The following is a 22,093-nucleotide window of genomic DNA, read 5'->3' as shown; positions in this document are numbered from 1 at the left end:
TAAATAGCCCCTGGTCACCCGCTTTCGAACGATACCTCCCTTATTCAATGCGCCCTTTAGCCCCAGAGGAGAAGCGCAAGGTCGAGTGGACAAACGCAGCGTTTACAGGAATTTGATTAAATGGGCAACATAGTTTAATAAATTCCGAAACACGGGCAATAGGCAAGCTCTTCATCTTGCCCCGCGTTGCTGTCCGTCATCTTGCCCCAGATTGCCTGTTTGAACGGATTCTTCTCCATTGCCATAAAAAAAGGCGATGAATTAACATTTATTCATGGTAATAGGTAGTATTTAAACTAAGTTACTCATAAATACTCAAGAGACGCGATATATCCTATATGTATATGCAGCAGTGCTTATTTTCACATGCAAAAAGTTATACCGTGGCAACGGTAAACAATCAGAGCTTCAGAACTAACAAATATGGCGATTTCAGTGTCTCTATACTATTGCTGAACGAACATCGGATAGGAGAGCCAGTAGCATGCAGTTGATGCAGTTACCTTGTTTAAAATGTAAAAATTAAGACATTCGTCATCTTGCTCCGGTCTCCCCTAATTAGCGTACTTTTATCATGATTTCAGGGAGAAATTATTTCTCAGATTAAACTTCAAAATTCATTTTTACATTAAGTTATTTTTAATTCTCTATTTTAAAGTTATTTGTTAAACATAATCTAGGATTTTTTCCATAAAAATGAAATCATTTGAAAATGAGTTACCTTTTTTTTAATAGTTAAAATGCTGTATTCATGAAAACATTAGATTCTGATCACATAATAGCTCCTTTTGAATGGATATCAACTTGTTTCAATTTGTTTTACACAAATATGTCTTATATTTATGTCAGTATAATTACTTCTACAATTTTACTATTACATGTTATTCCTGCAGCAATTATTATACTGCTTTAAAATAAAGTTCAAAAATGTTTCAATATAAACTTGTTTTTTCATACTTAGACATACATCTTTAAGAGTCATGTTAAAAATTTTTTAGAACTCTTATGTTGAGCAGCTACTGGAAATCAGGTATTTGTTTTAAATTTTCAATTTTTTTTCCATGTAGGTTATTTAATGTACTATTTTTTTTTCTTTTTCAATGAAGTTCTCTTGATCTGTTTGGTAATTACTACTTTAATATAAAAAAAACAGCACCTTTTTTAAATACATTTTTAGCAACAGCTTAACATATTTTGAATGCTGCGTTTTATATAAACAATACTATGGTTTTTGATTAGGGCAAAGAGAGAAAACCATTAAATTATCATTAATAACATATATGGAAAATTAATGAACTTAGTCAGGGAATTTTTTTTCACAGCTCCTGTCATCACCCTGCAATAACTTTAACTGAATTTTTCTGTTGGCATTTGCAATCATATTAGATCTTATTAATTATGAACTGTTTAAAAAAATCAACAGCATATTTGAATTTAACTGGCACACTGTATGCTGAAATATGTTGTAGAAACAAACTAGGCAAATATTCTATTACAGTTGTGAAGTTTGCTTTTACTACAAGAAAATAATTTTTGAATGCAACTAAAACAATTTATACTTGCTTCTAATATCGAACTATCTTTAAAATAAGTCATTAAAATTCATCCGATAAATATTTACGTTTAGGTTTTGACTGAGCATAATGCAGTTGTTTTGAAGAAACAAATTATTCATTAATAACAGCAAACATTTTTAAAAAGGTTTTAGAATATTTATTATTTTTTTTTAAACCTGTACAATTTATATTTTCTTTACGTTGTTCAACACATTACCTTTAGCACAATGCCTAAAAAAAGAAGGCCAAACAACATAACATCTTTTCATATAATTTGATGCTTTAACATAGAATAATTTTTGGCTGATATAATTAATACATTATAATGTTATTGTTCAAATAATATTCAAATTCAGTTCATAATGAACTCTATAAACATCATAATAGTGGAATCATTATGCAAATCAAATGCTGAGCAAATGCATGCAAGAATAGTTCAAAAAAAAAAAAAAAAAGACTTGTAAACTTTAACTACACCATAAAGAAACAAATATGGCAAAAAAGTTGCATGAAATGTACAAGGAAATCATGCAACAATAAATAAGCAATTTAAATAACTGAACACTTGACTATAGATGGGTATCCAGTATCATGATTATGAGGCACGAAAGACAATGCAGACTACTGCTCATTCACTTAAGAAAAATACAACAGATGATAAAGCACCAATAAAACTGAAAACAAATAGTTATGCTCTCTCTTTCTGTTATTGCTAAATGAGATTTATCCATGCAAATTAAATGCAAAAAATTTTTCAGCAGATAATGATGACAGTAGATTGAAAAGATTTTCACATGTGGGAGTTGGATGCATTCACAAAAATGACAACAAAAGAAAACTCTTTCAATATAAAACCTTAAGATGACTTTCTCTGACAAGCATAACTGTTTGTTTACAAAATTATGTTAAAAAAACGTGTCAAATGTTTTGAACATCTGAATTTCAATATGCAAATTGTTTAAATTTCTCTAAACAGTCATATCTGAACACTCTGGACAAGTATCTCAAGTCTACATTTAAAAAAATATGACTGATGACATTTACACAAAATATACCAACAGTTTTAATTAACAATGTCTCAGTTGCGTTGGATGAATACATTTACTGTTACATGACAGGACACTGAAATTCTTGAAAGTATTTTTAAAAAAAAATTAGCATGAAACTAATTTAAAAGTGAGATCTCATTATGTATGATGTTATCAATACAAAAAACACTAATATTACCCTCCCTCGTGAAATAAATCCCAAATACTCAATAACGCACACTCAAATATGGAAGAAAATAGTAAAGCAAATATTAAAAATTTGGAAAATGTCGAGTACAATGTGTGTTGATGTACACTATGAAAGACATAACCTCACTTTTTGCCTTGTAAGAATAAAATAAGTATACAGATGTTTAGCTAATTAAAATATTTTAAAATCACTTCAAGCCTTTATTTGTAAAATTTTAACATTATATTATTAAAATCAATAAGTTCTATGCTACGTGCCAAATTAAAAATAAAAGTACAACACCAAATGGAATCAATTATATAGAATATCTCAAATTATTAATGTTAAAATGAGTGAAGTTTGAATTATTTAGTAGCAAAATTCAAAACTTAACAGCATGCTTAATTTTATCTACTTAAAAGAAAAATACCTGAAAAAATAAAAATTCAACCAAAATTTTTAAAATGCTGACAATTTTTTTGAATTCAACATATTATAAATACATCTTAGAATATTTTGCAAGTCAAGTACAAAAAAGAAATCTAAACAGCTAAGAAGTACATAAATAGAAGGCACTTCCCTGATAGTACAATATTGTACATAATTTTTCTAGTTTATTTCACGACCATACCTATTTTCATGACTTAGATTATTAAAACTTGGGAAACAAGTCTAGTCTTCCAAACCCCAAGAATATATTGCTGTACAAATCAAAAACAAAATATCAATCAACTTTTTCAGCAAAATTGATGATAAAACAATAAGAAAGGAATTCTTTCATTTACAATGAGCAGAATCGAAAAACATGACTTAGGTAAAAAAATTTTTGGTACATAAAACATTCATATCTTTCAAACTTTCAGGTGGAACAATTATAATTTCATGCATGCACTTAACCTTTCACTCATACATTCATACAAACCTATACATACAAATGCATATATGTTATATGAATCACTATATATGCATTCACATACACAGCAGCACTTTTCATAGGTAAGAAATACATCCCCTTACATAAAGGGAAAAGTCATTCAAGACTATTATTGAAGCATGGACCCCAGAAAGTTTTGAAATAGATCTGTAGCTGCTTATGAGAAATAGCAACTGTGTCCGTAATTTATTCTCTTCATAATAGTTACATTTCTAACAAACTGGAAAAAATTCCAATGTCTCATCACAGCTAGAAAATTGTGACAGTAATAGGCAATGTCAAGAGGTGGTGCTTATTTTATCACCATCTAACTTTTGTAAAGCAGCACATAATCACAGAATATTTTGCCACTTTGTGCTGGAATGGAAAAGTGGTCTTCCCACTAATGCACATGAGAACACAAAATCCTTTCATGTGGATTTTGGATGGATGAACGTTGCTTAAACTCAAATCAAATGATCAACCTTTAAATACTGACCCAACCCATAACACAAAGCAAATGGAAGACTTTTTGAGTAACAATAAAAGTAAATATGCTACCGTCCAACAAGTACTGGTCCATCTTTTTTGTTCGATATGCTACCATTCACAGGTTCTTTTTTTGTTGCAGATTTTTTACGGCTTGAGAGGCCTTGAAAAGTTACATTCACTGGGGAAATGATTTCTCCATTTGCTTGAGAAATATTGACTACGGGTTGACTATGTGAGCTTGTTGAATATTTTTTAGGTTTTATCCAATATCCATTTGTGGCTCCTGATTTCAAATCTTTTGCTAGTTTTCCATTTTCACTTGTGCTTTGTACAGTACTATCACCTGAAGCATTACACTGAAGATGTAAATTGCTTAACTTTTTTTCAATGCTTTTATGCTTCACAGCTTTGATATCACTCGACTTTAATGTTTTTTCTTTCACAGAAATATCAGATTTAGGACTAGTTTCTTTTTCGGCATCTTGCTTATTAGGAAGAGCATCTGGCATAGCATCAGAATCCTATAACATACACATAATGCATTAGAACTAGAACATACATAAAATACATTAGAACTAGAACATACATAAAATACATTAGTACTAAAGGTAACATTTCAAAAAGAGTGAGTGCTAGGAAGAAAACTTACAGTATCACTAGCCATACTGGATCCTGAACTGCTGGAACATCTAGAAGATACACAAGATGAATGAATTGAATGACTGTCAGAGGAACAAGAGCTGCAACAAATTTCACTTTCTTGTGCAGTGGTCCCATTTAATTGTACACTAAAAAAAGTAGGAGCAGTCAAGTGAGCAGCCAAGCGCATTTACATATATAAATTACGTCTCTCTCAATACTGCTTAAATATTCTGGAGAGAGAATTACGAATTGACTACATGAACACACTAATCAATATATTACATAAGTGGAATTATATAACAAATTACACCTTTCTAAGCAAAGACAAATTTTATTAATATTTGCATTCTTGCTGCTATTAGGCATTTAAATAATTTTCGACTCGAAAAAAAATCTCAGATATTACTTTCCATCTTTCTTATTTTTCCCAACATTGTGACAAAATTTGTATTTTTAACTTTCCTTCTAACATTGTAATCTTTAATTTTTCATCTTTTCATCTCAGTTTTGATATTTTTATTGCAACAAAGAACCATTACTTTTGCTTTCTCGCCAAGTTTGTTCATTTGGTTGCAATTTCGTTTAGTCTGGGTTTGTAACTTATGTTTTATTTTGCCGTTTCAGTTTTTATTACGCTGACCTTACTGTGCTAGCTAGGTTGTATCAGCATTTAAAAAAATCTGAAGAATCCTGTGTTAAAGGAGATCCCTAACCATATGGATGGACATAGAAAATAACATACAAACTCAAAAATTAAATGTTGGTAGAGAGTGCAGGAAAGATCACATTGTTGAGGCAGTGAAGATCTATAAGGGGATGTTGTGTTTAACAAAAAGAAGTAAGGGGACAAATCTTAAGAATGACTTAAATTGACGCTTTAAGGAAAAAATGGAGTTGAGAAGAATTTGAAACTTATCTTGTTGACACCAATGCTATCTTTTCAGAGATAATTCCCAAGGTACTGCAGCTGATATTTAAGCAAAAGTCGATGAAAAAATTAATGAAGGTAATTACGAAAACAAATGTAATGAATTACAGGCTGAACCACTCTCAACATAGTAAATGGCTTGATGTTTAAAATAACTCACTTCTTCCGAAGTCAGGGGTGCAAATGACGATATTTTTCTGTCACGAACATTTCTCAAAAAAAAAAAAAAAAAAAAAAAACCCACAAGAAATAGACAATAAGACAGATCAAAGAAAATTAACCAAACTCTTTGGCACTATGCAGACATAAAAAAATAACAAAGCATGTAGAGTAAACTCGATTATCCATGGAATAGGGTGGAACAGTAATTATGCATAACCTGCAAAATAGGTAAAAACAATACCAGTGTATATAATAGTTAAAAACACTCACACAAACATTTAAACTAACTAAGGAGGAAGGTAAGTATGTAAAAGCTAAAACAGGATAGCTCATAACAGCAAACGGATTTAGCAGCCAAGCAATGGTATAACAAGTATGCACAGTACTTGATCCATATTACATACACACATCCACAAATGTATAACATTGTTCCCAAAATGCAGAGAGAGGCGCAATTGACTGTGATGCCCTATTAACAGTGAATTATATTTTTAAGCATAATTACATCACAGGGTTGAGAGTGGGCAGAGAACAAAAAGGTGGAAATAATAAAAAAGAATTTTTAAGATCATGCAGAAAAGGGACGAGATCAAAACTACTCCGGGAGTCCATGACATTCCAAAATTCAACAAAAAGGCTAATTTACCAATTTCAAAGATAATACGAAATGTTTCACAATTAATTACGTTACAAACAATTAGGTAGTAATTAATACTACCTGATTGCCCGTATTGTTCTTAAAGCATAGTATTTATCTCTCAAATTTCAGTTATAAAAAAGATCAGGAAAATGGGGATAACTGTAGAAAGTTATTTGTATATTAAAGAATTAAAAATTTTTTTTTAGTATACATTATACGGCAAATTGAAGAAAAAGAACTAAAATCTCTCTTCTCCAAGACATTTAAACTATGGTTTTGTTACTATTACTTTTCATTTGTTATTGTTACTAATATCTCATCTTGTACAAATTTGCTGCATTGCACCATTTCTTGCAAGTTTGTTCATTTTTATATAAATTTAACTTTTGAAAGAGAGGCAACAATTTGTAACCCCTGAGTCCTTGAATAAAGGGGTGAAGGAGCCAGAGTTCAATTTGGCTGCATCAATCAATGTCAATTTTTAATATTTTTTAGAGAAAAATATTTTTTTTAAATTAAAACATTTGAATTTGAAGAATTGAAAATGAGAATGTAAATTTAAAAATAGGTTTGTTTATAAAGTAAAAATTTACAACAGAGGGAAAAATTCAAGTTTTCCTTATATGGTAGAACATACTTTTCACATCGAGTATTGCAAATATACAAATAATTGGTTATCCTTTTTCCTAGCACATTGAACTCAAAACTTGGTTTAAAAAAACTTCAGAAGACCCCTGTGGCAGAATTTTATTTTACTTTCTGCGACAAATTTTCTGAACCTAATTTCTTTCTGCAAGAATGTTCCGTGAAGTGAAAAATGAACTAATGGACAAACTTAAGTGCAATTCATTTCAAGTGAAAATTTTATTCATTTATTAACAAATTTCACACAGCTTCTTGTTTAGGTAAATTCCTTTATACGAAAACGAAAAGCATTAAAGCTCAGTATCAGGGCTTCCAACAGAATTCAGTTTTCAGTATGGGAAAAAAAAGGGGTGACCTTGAGCTAAATCTATATGGTAAAAAATATTAACACCATGGTAAGTGGAGAAAAAAATCAAATCTAACCAAAAGCAATATAAATTATGCTAATTTATATAATAATAGCGTAAATTATTATGTTATAGCAGGGGTGATTATTTAAACAGAGATGCCACTCTCATATTTAAGATTTCAGTCTTTGTCTCTTAGCACTTATCTGTAGTTCTCAATACCAGAAAAATACAGATGCAACATTTATTCAGTTCTCAAAGAAATAAGATCCGAAGAAAAAATAATTTTAAATTAAAATATTCATTACAGTTTGGTGCCCCCCCCCCCAAAAAAACTAAAACATGCATGTGATTTGGAGGGAAAAAAAATGAATAAAGGGCACCCTCCTATAAAAAAAAATGCAATACACAAGATTACAAAGTATCCCCCTCTCCCCAAAAGGAAAATAAATTAAAAAACACATTTTAGTCAGAACAAATTGAAAATTCAACCATCCCCAGAAGAAAATAGGATTTTATTAAAATACTAAAGCAAAAAAGAAATCCCACTCCGGGATTGCACCCCCTCCCCTAAGGGCAAACCCCCTTCAATATCGAGGACCCCTTCCCCCCCCAAAGAAAAAATACCCTTCAAAACAACTCCCCAATCCTTACAAATTTTAATGTCTCAGTCTGCACCATGACCCTTCTCAAGTGGGCACCCCTGCCCTCTCCCTCAAGTGAAAAAAAGAATTAAAATCAAGTACTGGGGCAAACAAAAGTTCCCTTTCCATACGAAGAAAAAGAATTTAATTAGAGTATGCATTTAGAAAAAAAAATCTATAACTCCTCCAAAGAGAGAAGATTTTCATTCATGTAAGCACCCCTATCTGCATAACTATTGGTCAGCCCGAAATGGAACACAATTTATCAAATATTCCATCTGTTTTCTGTTGCTGCAACTTGCAACACGGCAAATAAACAATTTTTTAAGGACTTAATTTTTCAACAGAGGTAAACACAAACATGTGCGTTGCCAGCCACACTTCTTTGATCAACACAGGGTTGCTTTAAAATTGCTCCACGTGGTGAGAAGTTCTGGTTAGAACTGGTTTCTATCCATGCCATACCTCCCGATATCCGATGTTGCAGACTACCACAGTCATCAATGATCGCTCGATTTGGCGCTCAAAGTTTTTTTTTTTTGTAAAATGCTGCAATTATTTAATTTTTTGTAGGAAATCAGACCTTTTCCTTAATTCATAGTCCAGTTACATTTTTTACCATTAAACAGTTTTCTTTTGGTATTGTTCTGAAGAATGATTTTATTACTGTTAACTTCCCCCCCCCCCTATTCCTTTTTTCTCTCTTTAGTGCAAAATCTTTCTGCACAAACTCTCTCATTCTGCGACAATGTTGCCGTGTCGGCAGCCACGGGGCAGAAGATTATTTCAGGATCAAAAGAACTTAAAGTTGCTTCATTTAATCATGAAATTCCAAAAATTTTTACAGGCTGTAAATCCTAAACCATTAGAGATTCACCATAAATATTTTGAAAATGTTATTAAATACATTAAAAAAAAAGTAACTACGCCAAGTTTCAATACAATCCAAGACTGTGGGAGTCAAACCACATTTTTTGACTGACTTCTGAATTTTTTCTAAACTAAATTTAAGAAATAAAAATATTATTGAAAAAACCGAAGAAAATAAGCAGATACAAAGTAGCATATGATGGAAAAAACATCTAACATTAAAAATGATAGAAATATTTGCAGGATGCAAAAAGATTGAAATCTCAAGCAAGGCATACAATTTTCGGCAAAACACTTGTTTGACATTGTTGGTCTGTTTCCAAAACATACATTTTCGGCAGATGTCGAGGAGGATGAAGATTTGAGAGGGGAAAATACAAAAAATAAGAAAATGTTGACCAAACTTAATATAGTTCTTAAAATATTAAGGAAATTTTCAGAAAATTAAGGATTTTTTAGGTACCTTAATTTTGCGTGATGAAATTAAGGGTTTCTAGTGTTTTTTTTAAGGAAGTACAAACTTCGTACATATATTGCAATTTCACGCCAGTGACATAGCAAGAAAATTTTCATGGTAAAAAGAGTTTCTTATAAACACACAAATAGACACACACATAAGTAAATACAATGTCATAGTGTTTCATGGGAGGGGGGGGGGCTTATTCAATAATCCCAAGTAGCATCTGGTCAATCATCAACTCCTCCTAAACTCATCGCGTAACGCACGCTGATATCGTTGCGATCAGAATCTGAGAACCGGTTTTCGATGAGCTGTTTTTCCATCGAGAAACAAAATTGTAACAATCAAATTTTCCGATTAGAATTTGCCGGTCAAAATTTCATCGGAAAAAGAGATCGTAACGATCAAAATTTCCGATGAAAATTTTCCGAGTGAAATTTCATCAAAAAACGAAATCGTAACGATCAAATTTTCCAATGAAAATTTGCTGACATACATTTCATCGGAAAAAGACATTGTAACGATCAAATTTTCCGATTAAAATTTGACGACCTACATTTCATCGGAAAAAAGTAGGTCGTTTAAATTTTCCGATAAAAATTTTCCCAATCTAAAATTTTTGGAAATCTCCCAACTGTTAAAATAGGATAAGTTTTATTAATCGAATATCTGACGATTGATCAAACGTAAGGCTATACGGATCAACATTCAGGGTTGAAAATCGGAGGAAAAATGACTGAGACTTTGACGCTGAATGTGACTCCTGGATTTTGGAAAGGTTTACTCCGACTTGCTGCAAAATCAATTCAACTTCACGATTCCGACCCTGATTACCTCACTGGAATTGTGAACAAAATGCGACTCTGACTCTTGAATGACTACTCTCTATCTCCAAAACAATTCCACTCCGTTCAATTTGACTCCCAAAATTACAGACTCCGACTCGGTTTGCGGACAAAATGATCGACTCCGACTCTTCAGTAGCTGGTGCCACAAGCATATTCACTGAATAAAATTATCTTTCTGTTCAGAAATCTGTCATGGCCTTGGCCCCCGATAGATGACGCCACAAATGATTTCCCATTTAACACATTATTTTCCTCCTTGGTTAGAACATTACTTGTCTAGTGGTTAGCATACGAAGTTCGTACTCCAGAGGTGAGGGTTCAATTCCCGGTCAAAGCAATTTAGGTTAAACTCATGAATCATGTTCAATAAAAGTAATAAATTAGAAATTAAATAGATAAGAAAATACACTCAAGAGCCAAAACATTATGACCACACCTACATTTTGAAATGAACTCGCCTGGATGACGTGTAAGGCACGTGATCAGGTGGAAGTGGTATTCAACTGCTTACTGGAGAGTCTAGAGAATCATTCTTTCACTTACTTCTGTGTATGATGGGAAAGGCTGCGGATCTAAGCGACTTTGATTGAGGACAGATTGTAAAGGACTTGAAGGCTCGGAACAAGTATTTCAGAAACTGCACAACTCGTGGGTTGTTCGCGACCTGCAGTTGCTAGTACTTATGCAAAGTGGATGAATGACGGTGAAACCAGCAGTAGGCGGGCGACATGGTATTGGACGTCCACACGCTATCGAAGAAAAAGGTTGTCGGAGACTGTCTCGCATGGTTAAGCAAAACCAGAGCCAGACAGTGGCTTAGCTGACAACCCAATACAATGCAGGGCCAAGTAGAATAGTTTTGGAGCACACTGTTCAGCGGACACTGTTGGATATGGGGGCTATGCAGCAAACGTCCCACTCTTGTGCCTTTGATGACCAAGTGTCACCACCAACTGCGCCTGCGCTGGGCCCGGGAACATAGAGACTGGTCCATGATTCAGTGGGACAGAGTTGCCCGGTCAGATGAATCACGTTTTGTCATGCATTACGGCGATGGCCGTGACAGGATATGCCATCTTACGGGCGAACAGTTGCTCCCTCAATGTACAGTAGGTCATACACAGGCCGGTGGTGGCGGTATTATGCTTTGGAGGACGTTCTCTTGGGCGTCTCTGGAACCCATGGTTGTGGTACAGCAGCCCCTGAATGCCACAGGGTATCTGAACATCATTGTGGACCAGTTGCACCCTTACATGGCCTCTGTTTTCCAGCTGGAAATGGAATGTTCCAACAGGACAGCGCCCCGTGTCACAAGGCTAAAATTATGATGGAGTGGTTCGAGGAACATGATGCTGAATTCTAGTTAATGTCCTGGCCGCTTAACTCACCGGATCTCAATCCGATAGAAAACATTTGGGATGTCATGGGGTGGCAGGTCAGAGTTCAAAGACAACCAATTCGCAATATCTCGGATTTGCGTAACAATTGCTTAAACATCTGGTACAATCTGTCTCCAGCCATCTACCAAGGACTTGTGGCATCCATGCCAAGGAGGGTTGAAGCTGTGTTGTGCGCCAAAGGTGGGCCAACTTGTTATTGACAGGTGGTCATAATGTTTTGGCTCTTGAGTGTAAGTAAACAAGTTAATTAAAAAAAATAAAAAAATATTAAATAATTGTCCCAAATGACGTCATCCGAAAATACCCCTTCTGAAAGTTTTCAAGATGGCGGAAGGGTCACGTGATCATCCAAGATGGCGAACTCCCTTCCCACTGTTGAGTTGTTTTCCTCCTGCTTGTCCCTAAATCGCGGCTGTTACTTCTCATCGTATTTTCATCCAAAATTTTCGCCTTGGAACAGCACTGCTCGTATATTGCTCCACATCTCATCAGTATAGGGAGCAAAATTCATCGTATTTCTATGATCGGATTCTACTATTGCCGAGACATATTGGAGCAATTTCCGATGAAAACTCATCGGAATCCGATCATCCGCCGATCAAAGTTTGATCGGATTTCTATGAGTAGCCGATGAGTTGATACTACTCGGGATGCTGCCCCCTTCAATTCAGCTATGTGTCATTGCTTTCATTTTTAAAGCTCCTTCAAAATTTCTGAAAAAGTATATGATTTTTGATTACGCTAGTCAACACCAAAAATGTATCCGGCTCAAAAACAGCTATCTCCGAAGTATTTTGCCTCGCTAAACACGGAAATCACAATAAAAAGTTGAGATTAGCTCTAGATTTCAAGATATACGGCCAAATAGGATAGTGAATTTGCACTTATGCTTTTTTTCCTGGCAGACCACCCCCCTCTCATCGGACAAACTCTCTTCTAAACTTTGACCTCAAGTTGGGATAGAAAATCTCACTACATGAAAATCGAAATGGACAGCAAGAAATTTAAATTCTGTGAAGAAATACCAAAAATTTGGAGTTCTAGGTACATTCACCCATTTCTGCTTCCAGCCTTCCTTATTCTACCAAGAATAATATAGAACTTCATGAAAGCTGTGAACAAAGACAATTTTCTAGTACCTTAGAGGAAAATTTCCGAGATATATTGAAGGCATGGGGGACCATATGCAAAGTTGCAAGGGGGGGGGGGGGGGCTCAAATATTTTCCCTGTGGTTTAGCTGGATATTTTCCCTGTGGAAACTGATTTCAAGACAGATTAGAGTCATTAAAATTTGACATTTTTAATAACTTATTCATTAATGACTGGAGAAGAAATATTTTTGCATTTTAGCTAAGAAAAAAGTACTAAAAGCAAGGGAGTCATAATTTCAAAGGGGGGGGGGGGAGGGGCTCGAGCCCCTCCTTGTCCCCCTATATGGGCGCCCTTGATTGAAGGGTTAAGGTTAAGGAGGGATTTTTTAACGGCACTTCAAATACATGCAATTACAAAAATCAGTGTTTTTGAAAAAAAAAAAAAAATAATGCAAGGGGAGAAAAAAAAAACACACAAGAAGCCTTCAAAGGGTATATTACAAGTATTTATGAGAAGACAAGAAATAAAAACAGTTGGTCAAACGATTCCTGCGGATGATCTGTTACCATTGATGAATGTTTTTCTGAAACTATTTTCTTCATTTCTTCCAGGATATTTTGTTTAAAAACTAAAGCTATGAGCATGAGGAAAGGGTTCACCACCATATGTACTCAATTTAACTCAGACATCAGGGTCATTGGGCTGAGTTAATGCTCATCAAATGCTGCTGAACTATTATAAGAGATGGTCTTTCTTTGACGTACAAAAAAGCAATCCAAAATGAGGCGTTTACAGCAATATGCCAAAAGCAATCACTGCTTTCCAAAAATAAGCATTGCTTAATAAAACAGGACCTATTTAATAACATTTAATTTTGCCCAGGATTTAGTTTTTCCTTTTTAACATTACCTTCAAATCAATGTGTGGTTATTGCGCATCTTTCAGGCTAATAAAAAAAATCCACTACCATATTCATTTTTCTTGACCCAAAATCAGTAGGAATCAACTAAATAAAATCAGGATGCAGATAAAAGTTCTTTTTTGTTGACTAGTGTTATCAGTGAAATCCCGTCACAACTAAATATCAGTTTCAATACATTTCCAGTCCAAATTTAATTTTTATTATCTAGCTTGAATTCTACTACGACAAAATTCCCCTTACAATGAGCAAAATTTGTGGTCTCTTGAAGTTCATTGCAACAGGATTTCAATGAATACATCCAAAATTTTTCAGAGTGAGACTGTGACAGGATCATCAGTTACAACAAATAACATTGTGACACAATTGCAATTTTTGCTAAAATTTTTTTTATAACTGCTGAACATGGTCCTACTCTGAAAATTTCTGCATGTGTTGACTAAAATAAATTAAATATCATATCAGTAATATTATTGGTAATATATCATTGGTATCATTTTTTAATATCTGTAAATACATTACTCAAAAATGGTCTATAGTTAAAATTAGTATTTTATGAAAAATGCATGATGTTATATAGAATTTTTTTCTTATAAAATATTTTAGCTCTGTAAAATTTAAAAACCGTTTGCCCTCATTCGCCCATTATCGAAATATAAAGTTGAAGTTTGCTAAAAGCGCCAAATTTAGAGACTTGGCAAGAAATTGATAATGCAATTTCACTTTCTGCATCCATCTACAGATCGTGTAAGAGATGTCTTCCATTATTCACTCAATCTCTCTAAACTTGGCGACTTTTTTAAAGATTTTGGGAGGTTATAAGACCCACACATTTTGATAAAGAGGACACTAGGGCAAACAATTTCTGCATCCAGAAACAAGTTTTCCAATGTTTTTTTTTTTCAATTGCTACTTATTTAAATTTATTTCATTATTACACTATTATGAGGTTTCCGGTTGAGTAAGCTTCATATAAAGTAATGATGCAGTGGATAAAGAACAAACTAACCTACTTACCACAGACATTTATAATGCAAGAGAAAAAAATTTTCCAGGTCTATTTTCACATTTTTGCAGGTTATTGACAAAAGTAATGTTTCTCCTCTACTCTTTTAAGTAAATAAAATTAACCGAGAGTTCCAGGTTTCTACTGACCCATGGGAATCCTGTGAATACCCTGACTTCATTCCAACTAACACGACACTTGTTTGAAGAATTTGAATGCAACATTTAAAATTGATTACATTTTTTCTGTTATAACTCATTAAGTTTTCATCAAACAGTTTTATGACAGTACTGAACATACTAATCAAATCTTTCATGAAAATTCAACTGTCAAAACAGGATCATTTTGAAAAGCACAATAACAGCTAATTATTAGCATACTTGATTACGTCATATTATTACTTATTTTAGAAGCAGATCAAATATTACATAAAAATTTTAAGAAAGGAAAAAGAGGTGTTCTTAAAAACAAAATGAAAAAATGAATAATCATAGGATACTTACGCAGTTTTCACTTTTTCTTCAACGCTATTCAAAACAGGACAGTTGGCAACAGGAAAAATACTTGGAATATCCCGACATGCATCAATGCTTTCAATAAGGAATGTATCATTCAAAGACTTTCTAGAGTCTATAACTTCATCTGTTATACGTACAATGCGGCCCAAAATGCTGTTTAGAAATGGATAAATCAGGAAATTAGAGGTATCAGAAACTAATAAAACTTTTAGAGAAAAAACTATTCCCCTATAAGCCTTACATGAGGAAGAAATTTTTTTTTCGAAGAAGAAAAATTCAGTTCAGTTTCAATCAAATGAAATCAAATATATCAAATAACAGAAAACATAAATTATAATTAAAAAAAATTTTCTTCAATTTAAATGAACTCTTTGATACAGTAGATGAGAGCAGAATTTTTTACAATCTGACAAGCTCTTACTCCCCACACACATAAGCAGGAAAGAAAAAAAAAAAAAAAGGAGATACACAATCAGAGCAAGATTATGATTAAAAATAGAAGGTAATCAAATCCACAATAATTTGGAAAATTTTAAAAATCATTAAAAAGAAAAGTGATAAATAAGTTCACAAAATGCAGTTTTACACTTGTTATTCAAGAAATTTTTTAACATTATTTTAAAAAATTTTGCTGAGGTAACATCAACAGTAATATATAATTTGATTTAATGTTTGAAGAATCATTTTTAAATACAAAAACTGTTCTAAAAAATTTTAAGCCTATTATTAGTAAAGTGAATTCCAGAATCATCTCATTGCATATTAGAAGACATAAATATAGAATAAAGGACTAATAAAAGAAATAACATTAAATCACACAAAATTTGCATATTCTTGCATACACATATTTTTTAGTTTAAGGGATCCCCATTCTCAATGCAAAAAAAGTGAGCTTTTGGATGCAAAGACATCCAATAAAAGTTTTTAACAGATGTCTTTAAATCCAAAAGCTCACCTTTTCACATTGAAAAAGGTGTTTCTTGAAACCTGGAAACACATGCATGCAGTAATCTGGAAGTCTATCAACAGTCAAGAACATGTATTTTTGCAGCAAAAAGCAAATACTTCTGGCTGTTTTTTAAATTGAAAATTTAAGTTTCAACTTCTATTTATTGCATTTTCTTCATTGATGTTAAGTTCAGTTGTACAAAAATACAAAACATTTTTATTGTTCTGTGTATATTTTCAGTGTTTGCAGAAAAAATTCTACGCCAATACAACCAAGTTTTTGAGGAAGAATAATTTTTATCTTACTACTCCCACATTTTAGCCTTTTTGAGGTGATTTTTTTATATGCGGCATTTCTGCCACCCAATTCCACGGATTATCAGGTGTTGACTGTTTTATTTTTCAGCACAAAGGTACTTGATTATTTTTCATTTCAGCATTTTGAACACTCAACAACATGAAAGTTTGCATTCACTTTTTTTTTTCACAACTCAGTTCAGAATCTTAAAAATGTCTTACTGTTTCAGTAAATTTAAACAAATAGTCCAAAATTTAATAGAATTGAGACTGTAAAATATAAATTCTACTTTTCTAAGAATGGTATAAGAAGTAGAGGTACTAGAGATGAATGGTAAATACTTTTAAAAGTAACAATCATACTCCAGTTCAGGGGTGGACAGGTCCATGGGCCAATGCGCCCTCCTGCTTACACGTCATTACGCCCTCAAGTCTGACACTTTTTTTTTAGTTCTTGAATGCCCCTTAGCTTTTAATTTTATCCCCTCTTTTTTCCCCTTTTTCGTACTCCCCCCCTTTTTCCCCCCAAGGTTGGCACCCTCTCAAGGGACCTAGTCTGCCCTTGTCCCAGTTAAGGATGCAAAAAGATTATATATTTCATTCTGCAGGTGTTGTAGATGAAATAAAGCAAAGTTAAGGAAAAGCTTGCTTTCTAACACTTGAAAGTGTGTACAACACACGAATATTTATTTAACACCCTACATTAGGGTGGTCCTTAGAAATGAACTTTTGAAATTTTTATGGGGCATCTTCCCATTTTAGTTTATGTCTTAAAATAAGACTATTACAAAAATTTTAGACTAACAAAATGATATTTAGGGGCTGCTACCAAAATTCAAAGTTTTGAAAATTCAACATTTGTTCTATAATTTGATTAAATTTCACATCTAACTGATGAATGCATAATATAGATTAATAAATACATGGAGATTAGATTTCCTTTCTATCAAGTCAACACATATTCAGCTTTAATATTTAGATGTAAAATTTTACGATGGTATGCTCATAGCGCAAGCCCTTCAACAGCTACCATCTTGACAACAATTAACGTAAAAGCGTTGGTAACAACCATGTACAATGTAAACAAATCCTGTATTTGGTGTTGCAGATTATAAAGCAATGAAAATAGTGCCCAATTTATATATATATAGGCCCAATAGTGCCACCATTTAAAAAATAAATTCACAGTTCATTTTCTTTTGACTTGACTGGGAATGAAAATTTTTAGAAGACATTTTGAGTTATGTATTGAAACTATTTGAGGATTACCAACAGTCGTACCAGGAAAAGAAATTGAACAATTACTTTTAACATCAAAACTTCAATCGCGAATAAAAGATGAAACCATTTCAACAATTTATGAAGCAATTTGATTCCTGGAGTAGCATGGCTTTCATAACTCAATGAAAGCCATGTTTGGGTTATGTAAGTATTTATTTTGGGCGACTCTGATTTGCACGATAGTAATAATGGGTATTGCAACTCAAAATAAGTGTTAGAAAAGCTATCTTAACAAATGGGTTTGTTTAAGCCTCAGCTGATCGGAAGTCAACTTATCAGAGCCAGTCCGTGAACTATCGACTCAATCAAATGCTTGTACCTTGATATAACTTCACTAACTACTAGGCTATAACAGAGGTGCCCATCCCTCCCAAGTTCAATGGCGGAAATCCTCCCCTTCCCACCAATTTTTACTAAACCCACTTTCCTTTTTCTATTTTTTTTATCTCTATTATTATTTTATTTATTTTCTAAAAAATATTTATTATTTATTTGTTTATTTTTACTTAACTATTATTATATTATTAGAAAAGTTCTGTTCTACACCAATGACATACACACAAACTAAATAAAAAAATGAAATAAAATTTCAACAGAATAAAATAAACTAAACAATTTTCATTCAAAGTAAATGAATAAAAAAGTTTTAAAAACGTAAATGATTCCCGCCAGCAAAAGTTTTGATAGCGCAACTTGCCCCATAATCCTCCCCCCCCCCGGGTATGAAAGAATATGCATCTTAAGAGAGGAAAAGATGAACAAAGCATTTTTTCTGGATCGTCTATTCTTTTTTGAAATTATGCTCAAGCCAGATGTAGTTGAATGGGCAAGGCCTGAAATACTAACGTTCAAAAGGTTTAAATATTTGCAGATCTCCATCGATTACAGTAATTTTCATACTTTTCTTAACCTCACTTTACTTCTTAGCGTAAGGTAGTAATTATCATACTGCCATATTTGATGTTTCAATTCATAAGAATATAATCAGAAGTGCATCAGGTAATGTAAAGTTTAACAAAAATGAATTTGAGCATTTCAAGTTTTGAAACAACTATTTAAAAAAATAAAGATCACCTTCATAGATTTTTAAAAAAAAGTTCCAGACAAGAAATAGGCTTCAGAGCTTTTGGGGCTTACATCATGTTTGATGTATGGAAAAGGAAATTTACTCTCAAAAAATATAAATTTAGGCATAATTTTGAACTACAAAATAGGAAAAATCTGGAATAGCATATGCTAAAAAATATATGTTAGTTTCAAAATATGCAACATTATGTGAAGAGTTGAAGTCGAACAGCAAACACTTGCTTTGCCCCAAGGAATGATAATCAGCTCTTACAAAGCGTAAGATATGAAATGAAGTTGAACCTTTTAAAACTGATTACCCCCCCCCCCCTCTTGGTTTGTCAAAAAAGATGGTGAAAAAAACATTCTGTATTGGAACGCAATAAATTTCCTCCTTAAACTACCACCTCAACAGATATATCAATTCCATTTACCACTTTCAATTTCCCATAGCCCATAAATCAGATGAAATTAATACTTTATAATGTGACATCTAATGCTATAAAACTTCCATATTATTATAAACACTTAATACAATCTGAATCATTGGGCACCATAATTACAAAATAACATTATCAATGTGGCTAACCTTGCAGAAACAATTTGAGGAGGATTTGTAGAGCAGCTGGGTATATTCTATAAAAATCATTAAAAAATTAAACCCAATCTAAAACTTTTTGAGCTTTGATGGTCATTTTAAGCACTAGCATAAAAAAGATTTTTTAATTGATAAAAAGTTTTAAACAATGTCATGGTTTGAGAATATAAGCATCTTTAATTTCCTATATTTACATGTCTGTCAAAATAAAATAGCACAGCATAGTTAAAATAAGTTTGAATTTCTTAAGTTCTTCAAGAGCCATATCTTTGGTAAGCCTGATCAGCATTAAAACTAGATTTGAAGAATGATGTTGGCTTAAATTAACTTGGATGGAATAGGATAAACACTTTTGAATGGGACTGGCAGTCTTCATAAAAAAAATAAAAGTATAAGAATGGTTGAAAATATTAGTCTACAACAAGTCTACTCAGTAAAATGGCATAGCAGATAAAAATGAGAGAGTTACAGAAGCAGATGCAAATGGATTTCAAAAGCTACTTCTAACAATTGCACCCACCCAACGTCACTCTCCAGCATTTGCCCCTCCACTCCTATTTCACCCTCTTCACCAACAGCAAAAAGTTCCTTACTTCATTCTACTCAAGAAAGAACATGTGCCTCAGCATGAATCCTGATGGGAAGGTCGGGGCAGAAAAGAGGTGAAGGAGTATTTGCGCGATCGCTAGAAATGGGCTGTGAAATGGCGTGACAAAACAATGAGTGTACAAGTCTTCAGCAAAAAATAAAATACATACAAGAAGGGTTGAAAATAATAGCGTACAAAAAGTTATAAAGATTTAAGTGATAGGATGGCATAGTAGACGAAAATGAGCGAGTGTTATGGAAGCAGATGAATTCAGATTTCAAAATGCATAAATGCCGACACTTTCTATGCCATTCTCGAGCCATTTTCCTTCCTTACTCACGAAACGAAGTTGCTTTCTTCTTTCTACCTTAAAAAGAACACGTAAGTCAGCAAAAATCCTGATGGGAAGAACGCAATCACGATAGATTGCTTGAAAATGCTCGGCGGATGTTGACGCAATACTTTCACAAAAATAGGTAGTGAGAAAAAAATCCTAGGATTGGTCCCTGCATTATGAAAATGAGAACTGCAAAACTGATACAACTAAAATCTTGCAAAATGAACTTTGAGCATCGCCTCTTCTGTAACCAGGCAACTAAAGTTTTATGTGTAATCAAGCCCGGATCTATAAATTTTGTGCCCCCTTGCAACAAAATCTGTAGGGCCCTTTCCCAGAGGCCAGGAGTGTATATTTGCAAAGTTAGTAAGTCTTATTGCTAGTTTTTTTTTCCAATTCCTTGGACCATTGGGCCTTTAAAGGATGAGCCCCCCCCCCCTCCACTGTGGGGTCTGCAGATATGGTCCTGTATGTAATTAAAACAAAGCAAGCCTTTTGGTAAAAATAGATAAAATATTAATCCAAAGCGTAATTACCTATTTTCTCTAACAACACAGCTATTACTTGGACGGACTGCTTCACTGAGCACCTTATAAGCATATTCAAAAGCGATTTTTACATTCAGTGCACCGTAGGAACTTCTTCCAATATCATTACCTGAAATCAAACAAATTATAAGTAATTTAATTTTAATTGTTTACTTAAAACCATAGTAATGTACAATAGGGCACATTAAAAGAGTTTAGAAATCCCCATTTTAAATATTTAAAATATCAGCAACTCAAATATATACATTACGGATAAAGATTATTTTCCTATATGAACCACCCACAAAACTTTCAGATGGGATGCTTAAAACAAAAATTTTCAACACTACTTTCTTATTTATTCAATGATTATATACCATTCTAACTGAAGACCTTGATGTAAGATGGAGACAGCTCTAATTTTTATTAAAGTTTTACATCAAAATATAAAAGAAAAATATAGTCTTTCATTCTTTACAAGAATGAGACATCTCCAACTAACATTCCATTAAGACATCAAATATTAAAAATCAATAAAAATGCCAACTAAAGATTTTAGAATCCATTTTACTGTTTATCTTGATGATAACTTTACTTTGATATGCAAACAATACAAAAAATGAAATTTAAGTGAAGGCACATTTTACATTGACTGGGTATAAAGTAAGACACCCCAATACCAGAATTCTAAAGTCCATGTCTATATACATATATTTCATTTCCTGTAAAAAAGAGAACCAATAAATTTCATTAATCTATTCCAAAAATTCTAAATGTTGAAATTGCGTCGGTAAGCAAGTTCTTCGAATTTTTCTGATAGTCGATCAGATAATTGGTATGGCCACGTTATGTTATAAAATGAACTGGAATTGATTGATTGGCATTATCAATAGTTACAGCACACTTAGGCAACATTATGACACCATCACATTCCCCAAAGCAGAATACTCCTAAATTTGCAACATACGTTGCAGAACATGTGCCTGAGCTGCAGAACAATTCTGTTCAAAGTGAAGGCAAAAACTAAACAAATTTTCTGCAGAAATGCTACAGAAACTGTAGATTTTCTACAAATATTTTCCAACTCAAGATAGAGTTTTGCAGAAAATTCCGCAGCAATCTAAAATTCTCTCAAATTACGCTAATTTGA

At 32.9% G+C, this 22,093-nt stretch overlaps 1 protein-coding gene across 2 annotated transcripts in view; it reads right to left on the bottom strand.

Annotated features, from left to right (window-relative positions):
* Nucleotides 1-1,696: 1,696 nt before the first annotated feature.
* The window catches only part of LOC129219453 (terminal nucleotidyltransferase 4B-like), a 91,618-nt gene continuing 71,221 nt past the window's right edge, over nucleotides 1,697-22,093 (bottom strand). The window contains exons 8-11 of one of the 2 annotated variants that reach the window (XM_054853848.1): nucleotides 20,953-21,073; nucleotides 15,287-15,454; nucleotides 4,829-4,967; nucleotides 1,697-4,700 (exon numbers count right to left, since the gene is read on the bottom strand). In XM_054853848.1, the coding sequence (XP_054709823.1) occupies nucleotides 4,245-4,700; nucleotides 4,829-4,967; nucleotides 15,287-15,454; nucleotides 20,953-21,073 (884 nt within the window). In that variant the 3' untranslated portion in view covers nucleotides 1,697-4,244. The remainder of the gene's footprint in view (nucleotides 4,701-4,828; nucleotides 4,968-15,286; nucleotides 15,455-20,952; nucleotides 21,074-22,093) is intronic. The other variant, XM_054853849.1, reaches the window with a different exon arrangement.

The sequence above is a fragment of the Uloborus diversus genome, chromosome 3 (genome assembly GCF_026930045.1).
Source record: "Uloborus diversus isolate 005 chromosome 3, Udiv.v.3.1, whole genome shotgun sequence".
NCBI classification, from domain to species: domain Eukaryota; kingdom Metazoa; phylum Arthropoda; class Arachnida; order Araneae; family Uloboridae; genus Uloborus; species Uloborus diversus.
Note: the sequence above shows the minus strand (reverse complement) of the source record. Positions and strands in the feature narration are given on the sequence as shown.